This window comes from Vicia villosa, linkage group LG3 (assembly GCF_029867415.1).
Source record: "Vicia villosa cultivar HV-30 ecotype Madison, WI linkage group LG3, Vvil1.0, whole genome shotgun sequence".
NCBI classification, from domain to species: domain Eukaryota; kingdom Viridiplantae; phylum Streptophyta; class Magnoliopsida; order Fabales; family Fabaceae; genus Vicia; species Vicia villosa.
Genome location: NC_081182.1, coordinates 41,743,821 through 41,759,900, shown reverse-complemented (window position 1 = coordinate 41,759,900; position 16,080 = coordinate 41,743,821). Strand labels below are relative to the sequence as shown.

At 31.3% G+C, this 16,080-nt stretch overlaps 1 protein-coding gene and 1 long non-coding RNA gene across 2 annotated transcripts; one reads left to right on the top strand and one right to left on the bottom strand.

The window, feature by feature from the left end:
- The first annotated feature begins 831 nt into the window (after window positions 1-831).
- On the top strand, window positions 832-2,784 carry LOC131655521 (uncharacterized). Its single transcript, XR_009299797.1, has 4 exons — window positions 832-1,217; window positions 1,390-1,477; window positions 1,829-1,981; window positions 2,071-2,784. It is a non-coding gene; the product is annotated as an uncharacterized LOC131655521 (long non-coding RNA).
- Window positions 2,785-12,604: 9,820 nt separating this feature from the next.
- LOC131661140 (uncharacterized) lies at window positions 12,605-16,004 on the bottom strand. The gene is made up of 7 exons (XM_058930570.1): window positions 15,750-16,004; window positions 15,066-15,668; window positions 14,283-14,467; window positions 13,796-14,034; window positions 13,492-13,691; window positions 13,055-13,180; window positions 12,605-12,951 (listed from the first exon to the last, which is right to left on the bottom strand). Exons 1-7 carry the CDS (start codon window positions 15,903-15,905, stop codon window positions 12,853-12,855), a joined length of 1,608 nt encoding a protein of 535 aa, XP_058786553.1. The 5' UTR covers window positions 15,906-16,004; the 3' UTR covers window positions 12,605-12,852.
- Between the last annotated feature and the right edge of the window lie 76 nt (window positions 16,005-16,080).

Below are 16,080 nucleotides of genomic sequence, written 5' to 3'. Positions count from 1 at the left end.
TATTTTAAATAATAAATACAAATCAAATTATTAAAACATCAGCCACATATTTAATAATATAAATTATGAAATATAAATAATAATGTATATAATGAAATAAATGAGGCGGGTTCGAGTGAGTACTAGTGTCTCTGTTACCCGATCCTTTCTCATATTTTATAATCGGGAAAAATCCAAATCCGAATCCAAATTCAGTCAAAGTGGATTTTTCCCGTCAACTTCAGAGTAGGTTCAGGTGAGTATCCGCGAGTATGAGTTTTATTGTAATGTCTAAAAATTATGTATATTGACTGTTTTTATTAAACACAAAGTCTAATGTCAAGTTATAGTCCAAGATTATATTTATTTTTGTCCAACATTAAATTTTAAAGATAAGTACAAGTTTTTTTTTTTTAATTTACGTCCAACATAAAATTTTAAAAATAAATATACAAATACTAGAATTTTTTTTAAAAGACAAACCACCCATTATATTATATAGAAAAGAGGCACAAGGCATGTCATGTCACTAATACATTTAATAAAAAGACCATCTCCAATGGTGCAACTCATTTTTGATTTTTTTATGGGTCCTACCAGCCATATCATCTCAAAATAATTTATTTAATATTTATTTTATTGGTGTAATTCAAATGAGTCCCACAACTTTACCTCATAAATTAATTTGATTGGGTACCACAATTTTTTACTAATCAACTATCTACCCAATACTATAATGTTGCCCAATCTTACTAATATACCCTTCCTTCAAATATTTTTTACACTAACAAAAGGCTACCTAAGTAATTAACAAAATAAATATTGCTCAATGGCATTTGTGTGCTTCTCTTTGGTTTTTGATTAATAGGATGTCGAAGGGTACATCGATACTATAAAAGTGGAAAGAGATTGTTATCGCTTGTCTCACAATTGCTTCCAAGACGAGGATAAAAGACTTCTCATTGATTATTTTTTTATTACTTATTATAAGATTGTGAATGTGAGGATAAGTCATCATCTGATGATGAAAACAGAGCTTCTCATTCTCCGTGAACTTTACTGGGAAATGCTATCAGTGACATCTTGGTTATCATATTCATTTGATCTTTGGTTCATGTTGTGTTGAGTCTTACTATATTCGTTGGATTTTTCTGCAAGATCATCTAATACTAATAGAACTTCTGGGACATCTGCAACTGCGGGTTCTAATCCAGCTCCTCTGCGTTGGGATCGACAAAGTATTATATTCCCTGTTAATATATAATAAATTTTTAAAAAAACAATATACACTTCTGTTGCTGGTGTTTTTATTTAAACATATTCTGTTGCGGGTTCTAATCCAGCTCCTCTGCATTGTGAATCATGTGATTTTACCATGTCTAATTATTCTTCTTCTGTTGTTTCTCGAAGGGCGGTGATGGTTAGGAATGTTCAGATTGCCACTATGTTGTATGAAGTACTGAAGACTATGCTAACTCATCAAACTATCGAGGAGAAGGTTTGTTTTTCTCAATTATGTTACTATCACTTAAATTTTTCAATAATACTTTTTCACTTAGTCGGAAGAGTCGGTCCTTATAACCCCAAAGGTTACAACACTGCATTCATTTTGTTCATAATCCATCAGGCTATTTGGGGTTTCTTTGCTTCCTCTATTCTTTTTAATGTTATTTGTTGTCAGTGTTGTTTTTAACTATACATGCTTTTTTTTATCACACTAACACTACATTACTTTTATGTACCAGGATATCTAACTTCTATGTTTATCCTACTAACACTTCATTGCTTTTTATGTACCAGTATATGTAACTTCTATATTTATCATATTAACACTTCATTTCTTCAACAGGAAACAAACATTCTACAACACAATAGAAACAACTAAGAGGTTCATGACAAATATATTTGGTTGGTACTAGGAACTTTGTTCAGAATGTGTAACAAGACTAACAAGTCTTCTGGGACGTCATTTGTATGCAACAATGCTGCCCCTAATCACCAAGTAATAATTCCTATTATACTCTCACAACTATTTTTTTCTTCCATTGCAATTCCATTTATGTAACATTCAATTCATAAATCATCTATTAGGTATAAAATTGATAGGGAGATTGAATATGACAACGATGTCGGTTGTTTCGTCTTTTGGAACGAGGATTGTTTCATTATTGGGATGTCTGCACATGATTTACGACAAGTTATGAAACAGATGTGTAAAAATGTTTCAACTGATAAATTTACATCAGTTAAGAATGTGTACTGTATTGCAGACATCAAAAGTATTTAACAATAACTCATCTTTCTCGATTTCTGCTCACATGAGGAAGTTCACAAGTGTTTTTAACCGACTTCTATCCAAATGTCTTGAAATGCTATGGAGAATTTCCATGAACTAGCAACCATTTGTGACCATGGGAACAGAATTCTAACACCGCAAAATCAACCCACTTTAGAGCCAATAGCAAATTCTGATATCAAACCAGATGTTATATCAGACTGAAGTTTTGGAGCCTGAGTCCCATTTCATCATCCCTCAAGATCAATGCAAATCTAGAGGCTATGGAGTCTGAATTCAAAAAAGAAAGCAAGTAGTTTCAGCCTGATGGAAGAGAATCATGCATGTCCTCCAGAGACAAGATGGAGAATGATACCGGGTTACTATTTTCGGATGATTATGCAATGCCTAATAGACAATTATTTATGCACCTTTTAGCATATACCTAATAGTACTATTATATATACTCCCTCTATTTCAGTTGATTGGTTCTTTAAATATTTAAACTTTTGACAATAAAATTTATGCACCTTTTTGTTCAGTTGATTTTCTTTTTCGCTTTAATTTTTGTTTTTAATGTAATGTACAACTTATAGTGCAGCCAAAATAGATGAGAAAACTAAGTTGTTTCGTCAATCGGCTGAGAACACTCCAGCTGATGGAGCTATTGCTCTTGATGTGAGTTTTGCTAATTGTTTCTCAATATTTCCTCTTATTCAATTTCTTTACTAATTTTTTTTATGTGAACTTATTTTTTTCAGCCATGATTTGCGAAAATGTGCCTATTGGGAGCAGGTTATATTTATTTTTCAATTCCTTTTGTTTTGTCAATCATTCAATTTCTGCAGTTTACTGGTCTTCATTTGATTAACTGTGCACTGGTCTCTTTCTAATATGCCATATATTAATCTACTTTTGTGAATATAGGTTCTTGTGTTTCTGATACCTCCATAGCAGTGGCGGAGAGCAATATGCCATCCAATTTATGATATGATAAGACCGTAGAAGTTTGGTTGATTTCAAATTGTATATTGTAGTTTTTGAGCCAGCAACTCTGGACTCAACTTCTAGCAAATGTCATCTCAATAATGCTGGTGCCATATCTTCCTTGCGCTAAACTCAGAAATTCATATTAATTCAAGTGCAAAGTAAATGTGATACAAACATCACAAAATGTATTTGATGCTCAACATATGTGCAAACCAAATATCATCAACCATTTTATATATTAATCTACTTTAGTTATTAATCTCTGTTGTTTTGTGGGTAGATGGTTTGACAGAGCTAAATGCATCTTAGTTGTTTGATAAAATATAATCTTAATTGGAGTTTGTTGGCTTATGTGCATATGGATAAGCTTAGGCAAGCTATGTTTGATTCATTAACTTTCAGTGGTAATAAATATAATTTACTCTAAAATTAGAAGATGTAAACATTTTATTTATAGCTGGAGGAAAATGAAAAATATGTGATCATGTCACTAAGTGGTTATATTTAACTGATTTAATTCATTGATTATTATGAGACACTACTTTCTACAATTTGTCAAAATGATTTCTGTTTTGTTTTTGTTGTTGTTTAGTTTATAGAAAGTGAAAAGGAACCTTATTATAGGCATGTCTTTGCATAAGAACAATGATGGTAATTGATTGTTATATTATATCTCCTTTCCACTTTATTTTTAAATTTTATTTGGTTTAATAATTGAAAATGTGGTTGTTCTATAATAGAATTTCTATTAGTTGTTTGCAGGTTTGCATTTTAATCCCTTTTAAGATCGGGTCATGACATTTGTTAATAGTTAATTTGATATGAAAAACCATGCACTCATCATAGTAGCTTTTGTACTTGGTTTTTACTGCAGTAGTTCAACATTTCATGCAAGAGGCGTAAGTGTAGAGTTTGTAACTGAATCTGGATATGGTGTGGAAGCTATGATAGGAGTTACACGTGCTTCGTAACATAATAACATATTATATTTACGTTCAACTTTGATAATGGTTGTAGATTTTGGAGAACTAATTTTGGGTGGGATGGTATTAAGTGAACTATTTTATTTTAACCAACAATGATTTTTATTTCAAAATTAAAATATTTATTTTTAAATTTCAAAATTTTCTTTTTTTTCTTTTTCCATCTCATTGGGTCTTTTTTCTTTTCTTTTCATTTTATATAATTAATAATTTATTTATTTCATGTCTCTGAAATAAATTTTAATAAAATTAATAATTTATTTATTTCACGAGTCACTGTTAACACAATATTTATTTTAATTTAATTAATTATTATCTTAATTTAAGAGACAACTTTTATTTTTAAATATTATTTTAATTTTAATTAATCATTATCTCATGTCTTTCTAGAATGTTCACATGTAACTATATCTTTGATGATTTTTCTCAATTTTATTTACTCTTTAATCTATAGTGACTCATCTCTTTCTTTTAATTGTTGTTTGACCCAGGGACGGACCCAGATATTTTATTCAGTAGGCAAATTTTACATATAAATTTATCATATTAAAAACATAATATATTATTTATAAAAAGATATCATAATAATTTTTAAAGCTTATAATATATTTCAATTTATATGGTATTAATTCTTTTTTAATTCCAATTGCACTACCATAAATATGAAAGCAAAGAATTAGACATTGAAATGCAAACTACTAAATAGTAGTTAATTAACACAGGTAGATAATATTACCAGCAATGTTTCACAAATAGTGGGGCCCATGCCCACAATCTTCAATACCTAGGTCCGTCTCTGGTTTGACCGTGAATTATTTAATTTAATACTTGGTCCTATTTTGCTGTTGTGTTCTTGACCTACCTTAAATTTTTTTGTGGATCATTATTTTTAATTTAGAACTTAATTTTCATACTACTAATATTTTATTAGTAAAAAATTATTTCAGATGTTAATTTCCATTTTATATATATGCGATCTGGTCAAACTTCTTTACTTCAGATTTGTCGTATTATTCATAAAATACTACACCACAAATAATGCACCCGGGAGACAGCACAGGTCTCTAACTAGTTGCATTGCAATGCAACTCTACTATAACATGGCAAATTGATTCAATATTTAATTATTATATTGATGTCTATTTAATTATTATATTAACAAATACAAAACACAGGCAGTAACAGGGTTACTCATACAAACCATTGTCACTAAACAAATAGCACATGCTGCATTCAAACCTTGTTGTCTAACCACCCCAATACTAGGAAAAACCCAGTTACCTTACATGACAAAACAACATGTTACATGACAAAACAACAGAAACAGAACCGACTAGGAAATACTATATATGATCCCACCAACCAGTAGAACCTCGCCAAATTAATAGCCACCATAAAAAAAGAGCTGCAACAGACCTGTGTTCAAGAAGCTGTCGACTCTATGTGAGCAGAGTAATAGTTGATGTAGGCGCTCTTCGTACACTAGGATGTGTGATTAATGTAAACTTACTCTATTTTTATTTTTTTATCAAAATAATTTCTCTTTAAAAAATAATTTATATGAAATTTATGATTTAAGTATAAACACTAAATTTTCCTTAATAAAAGTATACATTAAAAATGTCCTCTTCAATTAAAATACGAGGTAAATTTAAAGTAAATTTCATATATTGGAGTTGATTTTTGTTAGAGGAAAGTTAGGATATTTACAAAGAACTTCGATTCAATAATGCCAGTCATGTGGAGCATGGTAGGTGATATGTGATCTAAACACTCATTTTTACAATGGTTTCATTTCTCATTCTTTGTCAAAATAATTTTTTTTCTGGTCTTTAATATGTAAATCAAATTTTATAAATTTATGTTTTAGGTTGGTCTTTAATATGAAAATCAAATTTTATAAATTTATGTTTTATAGATTCAAATGTTATAAAATTACGAGATAGAAACCTCATATTTACATAACATGTTAGTTTATGATTTTATCAAATTATTTATAAGTATATTTAATTCTTAAAAATAAGATTTAATCTTTCATTTTTAATTTTTTCTTTTCACACGAAAAAATATTAGAATTTTAACGGGTTTATGAACATATTTAATCGATAATTTCATAAGTTTTTACTCCCAATAGTTTTAGCTCATTTAAGTTTTTTTTTTTAAATTAGAGTTAAATATATTTTATAAATATCTTTAAATAATCTAATATATAGCTGTCGCTTCTGGGATTTTCATCTAAGTACCAACGCGAAAGTGGCACAAGAAAGTAGAGTAGCCATCCATCGTATTCGATGAGATCCGCGCTTGTTGTCTAGTCTATGGGTGTGTAAAGGAATCTATGACTAACTTGAACTAGAATGCATGCAAAATATAGGAAAAAGAAAGAATTGTAAAAAAATACGGGAAAATATAGTTTTTAAATAGTTGTGCTCGCTTAGGTCTCGCAGCCTAGTGCCTACGTATTCCGAGGAATCAGAGCGCCGTAGTTCGGCTCAAATGTTTTTGTTTGTTTGTGTTTTTTAGTGGACGGAGTTACATTCGCATTCTAGTACTAGGATAGCTGCTCGCTGAGTGAAGTCTTATGCGTTACCTGTCTACGGTCGAAAGGAAGTAACATGTCTGATTAAGAAAGAAAGCTCTGAAGGCGAGAGAGAAAAGAGAGAATTGTTTGGTTGGGAAGATAATCTCAAGTGACTCCCTTAAGCAAGCGAGACTTGAACTTCTCTTGTGTTTTTTAAGGTTGGCAGAATAATTTTAAGTAACTTCCTTAAACAAACGAAACTTGAATTTCATTTTCTTTTTTATGAAATTTCAACCTTTATTAGGTGTTTTAAGTGCATTAGTGTTTTTTATGGGAATGAAATTTGAGTATTTATTAGATTTTTGAAAGTTGTAAAAGAAAAAGAAAGGGAATTCTAGCCTAAAATTGTTATGTTAATGATTTCTACCCAAGTGGTTATAGGATTTTTAAAGAAAAAAGATTCTAGCCTAGTTAACATGTATTGATGGACTAATAGACCAAAGGAAACATGCAAAAGTGAAGTCAAAATTATAGGTCTAATTCAAAGTAATTATAAATATCAAAATCAAACAAAATTCACATAAAAAAAGCATAGAAAAATAGAAAAATGTCATGGAAATGATTTACAAAATACGAGTAAAATGACCTAAAAATCTAAGGTATTTTTATTAGGTTTTATATTAACAATCATCCAAAAATCTAACAAAATTTTACATGATTTTTGTTCATTTTTATTACCTAAAAAAATATTTAAAAAACTAATACTAGAAAGTTAAAAAAACATAGAATAAAGGGTGTATGCTAGTAAACTGGGCGCAAACCCAAATGATTGTGGCCTAGATGCATTATTATTTGTTCAGATCTAACACGGAGAAGTGCGTGGGCCTGACCGGGGGTTCAGCAGCAATTTGGCCCAAGATTTTTTTGGTCCATGAACAATCATTATAGTGTTGAGATTTTTTATCAGATTTAGTGTATATATCTACTCCGGCCTTATTTATAAGCAAATATTTTTTTTTAGGTTCATTGAGTAATAAATGTATCTGGTTTATTATATAGACCATATACATTCATTACTCAATGAACTTAAAAAAGACATTTTGCTTATAAATAAGGTCGGAGGGAGTATATATTATAGTTTTTAGACAAACAATATTCCTTAAAAAAGAAATTAATTGAAAATGGTTAATAAAATTCCAATTCGCATCGGCTGTTCTATCCATGCGCGGTTTTATAGCTCAACAAATATGAGCACGCGCCCGAGCTCAACTCCTATTTTATTTGTATTCTCTCAATCTAATAGCCGATTTTTAGATAAAACCAAATAAAAAATCAGTAAAAACATATATGTTCCACTTCTTGACATAGTGAGAGCAATTATCATTTCAATCCATCTCAAAATAATTCACATGCCTCATATTCTATACATCCTAATACAAATCCAACTATTCACACGGTGCACATTTTGTAACTTGGTAGACAAACTCTGACTTACCTTCCATTCATTCATGTAATATACATTCTCCGCTTGTAAAAACGTAAATTTGCCTAAAGTTACCTTGCATCTGGTTCATTCTAATGGAAAATAAAAAATATACAATTGAATTTTTCATATATCTCCTGAACAAAAGTTTCAAAACATATTTAATGTTTGAGATCATAATAATCAATGAAATTTGTTGTTTCAATCAATTATTTTTTAAGTGAATTGAAATTATAATTATGATTAGCTATTTCTTTCTCTAAACAACAACCGAAATTGAAATTTGTTGTTTTAATGAATTTTTTTATTAGTGGATTGAAATTGTTATTTGTTAATTTCTATAAATAAAAACATGAATGCATTTGCATGTACTTTATACTTATGAATTTTTTAAAGGAAATTTTTCATTTGTATGCAATGTACTTTTCATTTTATATCACTAGAGAAAAAAATTGGACATAAAAGCCCGATATTATATCATATCTATAAAAAGAATGTGGATACCTTCCTTACATTAAAACAATTCAGTTTGACATGTTAGATGGATGGAAAGTCAACTTAATTAGATATTTTTTATAAGCATAATTAAAAAAGTGTTAGCTATTTGCACCTCTACTAATGTTTGGTAGATGGTTTTTGGAGAGGAGAGAATATTTAAAATGAAGAGTGTTGGTTTGATATTTTAGCCGGGAATGAGAGAGAAGAGGAGAAGATCAAAATTTCTCGTAGAGTGATTTTGGGTTCCATGAGTTAGAGTTTTTTGAATAGGAGGGAAGGGATGCTAGAATATAATTTATTATATTGACGATATTAACCTCATTTTTTGATAAAAAGTATAATTTATTTTTAAGAAAATTGTTGAAGGATGTTTTAAAACCTTTGTTGATGAAGAGAAAGAAAACATATTTCGAGATTGTCAAAAATCAAAAAGCTGAAAAGCAGCAAGAATGTCTGGTTTGAGTGATTCGCAAATTTTGAATTTCACCGGTTATATTTGCGAATCTATTATTTAATGTTAGAATATTGAATATATACTAATTTAAAAATAGTCTAAATTAATATAAATATATTATAAATATTTATAATATTTTATTTTAATAATTAATGGATTGTGTTTTGGGCGTTGTATATTAGGTTTTAGTAATTATGAATATGTATCTCTTTAGTGTTTTATAGTGTGACAATCTTAGGGTTTATGGTCTTCTCAAGGGAAAACTTAGAAAGACAAAGGTTTTGGGAAATATTTGGAGTTATCTAAGGGGTTTGGGAAATACTTATAAACACCTTGGATTTGACTAATTCATATATTGAGAGTTGGAGAAGTTGGTAAATATTTGGGTAAAATAGGGGTTTGTTCTTGCGAGCCTTCAGGGTTCTTCTTGGGAACTCTTAAGGCGAAGGCTATTTTTTTATAACTCGTATGTGATCTCCTGTAAGAACTTTCTGAGTATAGTGAATTGGAGAGTTGCTCTCTCCCTGAACAAAAGAGTTGCTTTCTCCCCTAGAGTAGATCTTTTGATCGAACTGGGTAAACAAACCTTTCATCTTTTATCGCTTATTCTGTTATAATTACTATTTATTGGTTATTATTGTTGAAGGTCATTTAATTTGGTTGCTACTTTTCTTTTTCTCACGTACCAAATTGTTGATTGAAATTGAACCTTGTTGTCATTATCACAACAAGTGGCGCCCACCATGGGGCAAATGAGCATTATGTGTAAATGTGAAATCGAGAAATTTTCGGGAAACAACGAAGTTGGATTGTAGAAAATAAAGATTCGAGCCATTTTAATTTTAGAGAAGTGTATTGATGCTCTGAAGCATTGATGCCTATAGCGCTTACACAAGCACAGAAGACCGAGATAGTGGATAAGAGCAAGAGTCCCATTATTTGGTGCCTCGGGGATAAAGTTCTAAGAGAAGCCGCCAGGGAGCTAACTACGGTTGCTATGTGGGCAAAACTTGAATCATTGTATATGACCAAGTCTTTGCCTCACAAATTGTGTCTGAAACAACAACTATATTTATTCCGAATGGTGGAGAACAAATCCATAGTTGAGCAGGTTACACAATTTCACAAAATTATCTTGAGAATATTGAAGAAGATTAATGATAAGGATAGGTTTTACTCTTTTTGAGTTCATTACTCAAATCCTCTAAGCATTTTAAGGATGTCCTTCTTAATGGTAAAGAAGGTACTAGCACTTTGGATGAACTCCAGATGACGGTAAAATTCAAAGATTTTTCAAAGGTGAAACATTTGAAGATTGAAGATAGTGGTGAAGGCTTAAGTGTGTCAAGAGGAGGAGGTGAGCGTAAAGGGGTGTCCAAATCAATGAGATTTGACAAATCAAAGGTAAACTGTTTTAATTGTCAGAAAATTTGTCACTTTAAAAGGGATTTTCTTGAGAGAAAGGTCAATGATGATTTTGTTCAAGTTGCAGTTGCCTTAGATGAGGATGGTTATAAGGATGTTGGTGCACCAGTGGTATCGAGCTTGGAGACTGAAGATAGTTGGATCATTGACTCATGTTGCTCTTATCACATGTGTCAAAGTATCATGAATTGCATGTAACACAGCAAGCATGATACTTGCCACGATGGTAAGCCTGTTTGAATAAGGTATCTCTAAAAACAAGGGTTCGATTTTGCTTATTGTCAGACACAAAAATCTTATCTAGTACAATATGTAATACTGAATATACCACCAAACTACTTACATTACACAAAAGTCATTGCCTTCAAAATCTCTACGTTTATAGTCTATTATATAAACATAAATACAATAACCACGATCATATTTTTTTCACTAAAATAGGGTTAAGTATATAGTTTTTTATTTTAATCTCTTTTAACCGTTTGATCCATTACATGCACATACACAACATAGAATATAGAAACCAGAGCATGGTCACAGTTAGAGGTGAGAATAGACTGATCCGAGTTAGGTTTTGTCATGTTTGAGTTTGACCTGCTAAAAAATTTAAAGTTTAATTCTAATCTGTAGCCTATCATAGACTTATTTTTAGGTCCGAGTCTAGCAGTTTTGAAGGCCTGATTAACCTACTGACCTACTTAAAAATTTACTTCATTTGAACATTTGTAAAAAAGAAATTCAACTAATATTAAAAAAACTTAAAAATTAAAAGAACGATGAGAGTAAATGTTTGTTTCCATTTACTCATCTGAATTTTATCTATTAGCATAAATTTTGTGATACTATAACTTCTGAAAACAACTTATGACATTGTTTATAAGATTTTTTTCAACTTATTCTCATAAGTTCTTCTAGATATCCAAACTATATTGTCGTGCATTAATTCAAAGTACAAAATATAATAATAATAATAAATTTACTCATCTTTATTTAAATAGGCCGGTTTGATAAACTTAAAAGGTTTTTTTTTCATGACTCGTGACTTAGTCTTTTTAGCTAAATAAACTTGGATCTTGCTAACCAGTGCCCTCAGGGCAATAGTTAAGCATTCCAAAAAAAAATATTTTTTAGAAAATTTAATATTTCAATTTTCGAGACATTAAATGTGCAAATTACTGAGATGAATTTACTATTTTAAAATGCTTAGTCATTGCCCTGAGAGTACTAGTTAGCACTTCCCAATAAACTTTATATAAAATTTTAAGCCTTTTCTATTTAGAAATAAATAATATGGTTTGGTATGTGCCTGTATAGCTAGGTTATAGATCTCTGTTAATTGGTCTGGTCTATTCTCACTCCGAATCACTGTATAATAACATCACTAAATATTGAGTTAATGGGAAAGAAATTAAATTATACCCATTATTAAATACGAAAAATATTGGGCTAACAAGTATAACATTACCAAATATGAAAAATGAAAGATGAAGAAAATCGAAGAATAAAATCTTCTATTTTAAACTTTTTTTTTATTGTGATAACAAACTTAAATTATGAGAGTGAACTTCCACTCTGGATTTAATTAATAAATTCAATGTGATTTGAAAGTTTCGGATCTCCTCCAATTTAGAGATTTTGGATTCTCAACCACCTTACAAAACTCCCATCATTTAATCGTTCACAAATCAGTAATTCACTACTCACGTTAAAAAAAAAAAAAGTTATTAAAAATTTAGAACTTAAAAACTTAAGTAACAAATAACGGCAGTTTGGTTCGAAATCAATTTAAGTTTGGTTAATTGCTAATCAGTTCAATTATAGAACCACAAACACAAATTCGATTCATTAACCAAACATAATTCAATTATAGAACCACAAACACAAATTCGATTCATTAACCAAACATAACAGTCAATGATTCGGTTACTTTAACTTCAATTCAGTTTAGTTCAACACAATGGTTCCGTTCAAATTACCATGAAGAAGGATGTCATCATTTCCAAAATGTAAAGCCTCAATCCCATGTTTCTTATGTATAATAGTATTACTCTTACTATATATACACACACATACATAACATATTTTTCTTACATACAAATATTTATATATCATGTACAGAAAATTTATATATCATGTACATCTACTTGAGGATCTCAAGCCTGAAATGTAATGAACAATCACAAGTTAAACCGTGCTTCTGCCTGATAAAAGATTGCACTTAGCAAAGCAACATTATATGCTCACTCAACGATCTTCCCTTTGAGCAGCATTTGGATCGGACATCATATTCATCATCATTTTCTCGGGTGAATCCTCCCAATTCGAAAATGTCTTCAGGTCAATCTACAAAATAGCATGACAACAGTGTTATGTTAGTCACTGATGTTCATTGATTTACCAAAATTTAACTAATATTAGCAACAACTAATTGGATAGGGTAGGATACTTTTCGTCTTTGCTCGGTGAAAAGATCTTCTCTCTTCTTATATGAGTCTTGCACTTCCTTTGCTGCTTTCCCACCGAGTCCCCAAACTTCAACTTCTGAAATGAGAGCTTCAGTAGGCAAGAAACCCTGAAATACAAGATATACCAACATGAAGTTAGAAATAACGAGTCAGAGAGACAGTGCAGTTCATTAATTGTAGGACGTCTATGGCCACAATAATTTCAACCAGTTACTATATGCTTTCTCCATAATAAATATTCATGTCTCTTAGGTAATTGATATAATAAGGGAAATTTTACAGCATAGAAGAATTCACTGGATCTCCAAAAAATACTTCCATCAAAGAACACATAGAATCAGAAACTTTTGATGCATGCATTCATCAGTATATGGTTAGAGGCTGTGTACAGTAAGTACTTTCCACAAAAGAATTGCACCTGATCTGGAAGGAGGGAACCACTCTGGTAAGTTTTGTCAACAGCATGGTGGCGAATGGTCAATTTGGAAAAATCTTCATCAATATATATTCTTTCATTTCCCGGAGTCCCTCCAAATGCAACTCCAACTGGCTTTGGATGTGATTGGTAAGCTCTACCGGTAGGATGCAGGTGGCTATAAACAAAGTTCTTTTCCTTGCCTGGCAATAAAAATGGCTAGTTTCAGACAATCCTATCACAGTCCCAAAAAGAGAGAGAGCAAAACAGAAACAACTAAAAGAATACTTTCATAATTATTTCTTACCAGTAGGTGGAAATACATGAAACACTGGGTTTAAAGAATATAAACAACCAGCGGTTCCATAGAAGACATCTTTATTTTCAAGACCTTCATTTGTTTGGGCACCTATAACAAATTTCCTGATTGCAGAATTTCCCTCATGATCACTTCCCGAACTTGCAGCAACCAAAATTAGCAACGGACCATGGTAACCTTCAACACGAGACCAAAATCTGTTGAGGCCTCTTCCATGGGTTGATGAACTATATAACACAGTAGACAGTTATATCAATAGGCATTTTGTTTTCCGCGTGATAAGGCTTACTAAAAGAATTACAAATGCTGCAGATCAAATAAATTCAAACTCTTTGCCAATAATAAGCAAATCAGAAAAACATCATGGTAGTAAGTGCACATTTTTTAACACTTAAAATGAAAATTTGACAAGTATGTCAGACTAGTAAACCAAAATAGCATGATGAAGCTACTCTTAAGGATCAGAAATACAAACCGATAAATAAGGTTATCATTCATTCCAGCTCCACTGCTAATAAAGGCTCTAGAAATCTCTTCATTTACTGTACTTCTCTGTGTGATAGAAATTGCCCACACCCTTCCTTGGGTTAAAATATAATCACATGCAGTTGTAGATGAGATTTCTTCAACAGGGGAGGAATCAGAGGATGCCAATTCATCCTGCCACCAATCAAGAAATTATTTGATCAGACCTTACAGAACCTATAAACCACACGGAACTTACTTTCTTTCATACAAACAACTAATAGTATATAGAGAGAATGCCATTGTCAATTGTTTTAAATGATAATGATAATATAATCCAAAATACACATATATAATTGAACTACTGACACAATGAAAATGGTAAATACTAAATATTAATCATTTTACACATATAGTGAAGAAAGGAGGAAAAAATCTCATACTGAAGTGGGGTGTAAGTTTTATTTTGGGGTCAAAATCTGATTCAAAGGTTAAATGCTAGTAAAGTTCACATAGTCAACAACTTTTATAGAACGCAAATTTTAATCACTCCCAACTGTTAAATCTAAGTTTTCCTAACCGTACATTTGGATAAACAACTGAATTCAGTTTTTTTATTTATTAAATGCTTGTCATATAAAAGTTTACACATAAATTGTTTTCTTTAACTGAAGAGGGAATAATGACAAAATCTGCATAAGCTTTGAATCACCTGTTTGAGGAGCTATACTATACCGGATATCATACACGATAACAAGTTGAAAACAATTTAAAATATGAGTACATAGATTACCCCTTCAGTTACTAGCACTTGCAGTCTTGCATGAAAATACTGCTTCAAACAATCAGGGAGGCATGGCACTGTACTCATAACCCATGTAACAAACTTCCCAGCAGGAAGCTGCACTTCCAAACTCGCGATATCACAATCCCACACATCAAACCCATCTTTATCTTCAACGCACGCTGTAACAGCAGACAATACCAAATGACTCAGATCAGGTACACTCACATTTCCTTTCCCTTTCAAATTCCTACCATCCCAAGACATAGCCCAACAAACAGAAAAAAGCAGAAACACATGGTTGGGAAGAAGGTACCCCTTCGCCTTGCAATCATCCTCCTCTGATTCGAATTCCAAATTCATAGACACATCAGCTTTTCTAGTAACATCAATGAATACTCTAATAAACTTGTTCAGCAAAGTGGAAGCAGAAACCCTAGCACAACACTTGTTATAGCCTTTCACAAATTCAACCCAGTTTATTCCTCCTTTACCAGAAATGAAAAAGTGGTCAACTAAGGATGAGCCTATGTGATCCAACAACACCGGAAACGAATCTTTCGCGTTCTCTGCATAGTAACTTCGACCTTCGCGAGCGAAACCGAAGCCTTGCTGAAAATAACGAATACACAATTACAATTAAGAAATATCAATTCAGATTATGATCAATTTGTTAAAGTTTACAACGAGTACCTGAAGATTTTCTAAGGGAATTGCGTTTGTTTCGGAATTAGCGAACTTGGAGAAAGCTTTTTGAAGTATGGGAAGAGCTCCGGTGGAGGCTGCGACGTTTTCCGCCTCCTGCTGTTCCGCCGGAACCCTCGGCTCCGATGACGTGGCCGCTCCCATTGTCGGTTTCACGTCGTCGCGGAAATCGAATTTTCTCAAATCTTCTATTAATTAGTTTATTGTAAGATAATTATTGAGTTAATCTGAAATCTCAATCTCCAAATGTTCAAGTAAAAGCCGTTTGATTAAACTAACGACTGCGATTCATTCAGAGAATCAAAATCCTCTGTGGCAA

Excerpts from the sequence above, each read along its gene's own strand:
- LOC131661140 (XM_058930570.1), bottom strand. The coding sequence starts at position 15,905 with ATGGGAGCGGCCACGTCATCGGAGCCGAGGGTTCCGGCGGAACAGCAG. Across the intron at positions 14,468-15,065 it reads AAGTGCTAGTAACTGAAGGG|GATGAATTGGCATCCTCTGA; the intron begins GTAATCTATGTA and ends GATTGGTGGCAG. Across the intron at positions 13,181-13,491 it reads GTTCCCTCCTTCCAGATCAG|GGTTTCTTGCCTACTGAAGC; the intron begins GTGCAATTCTTT and ends CTTGTATTTCAG.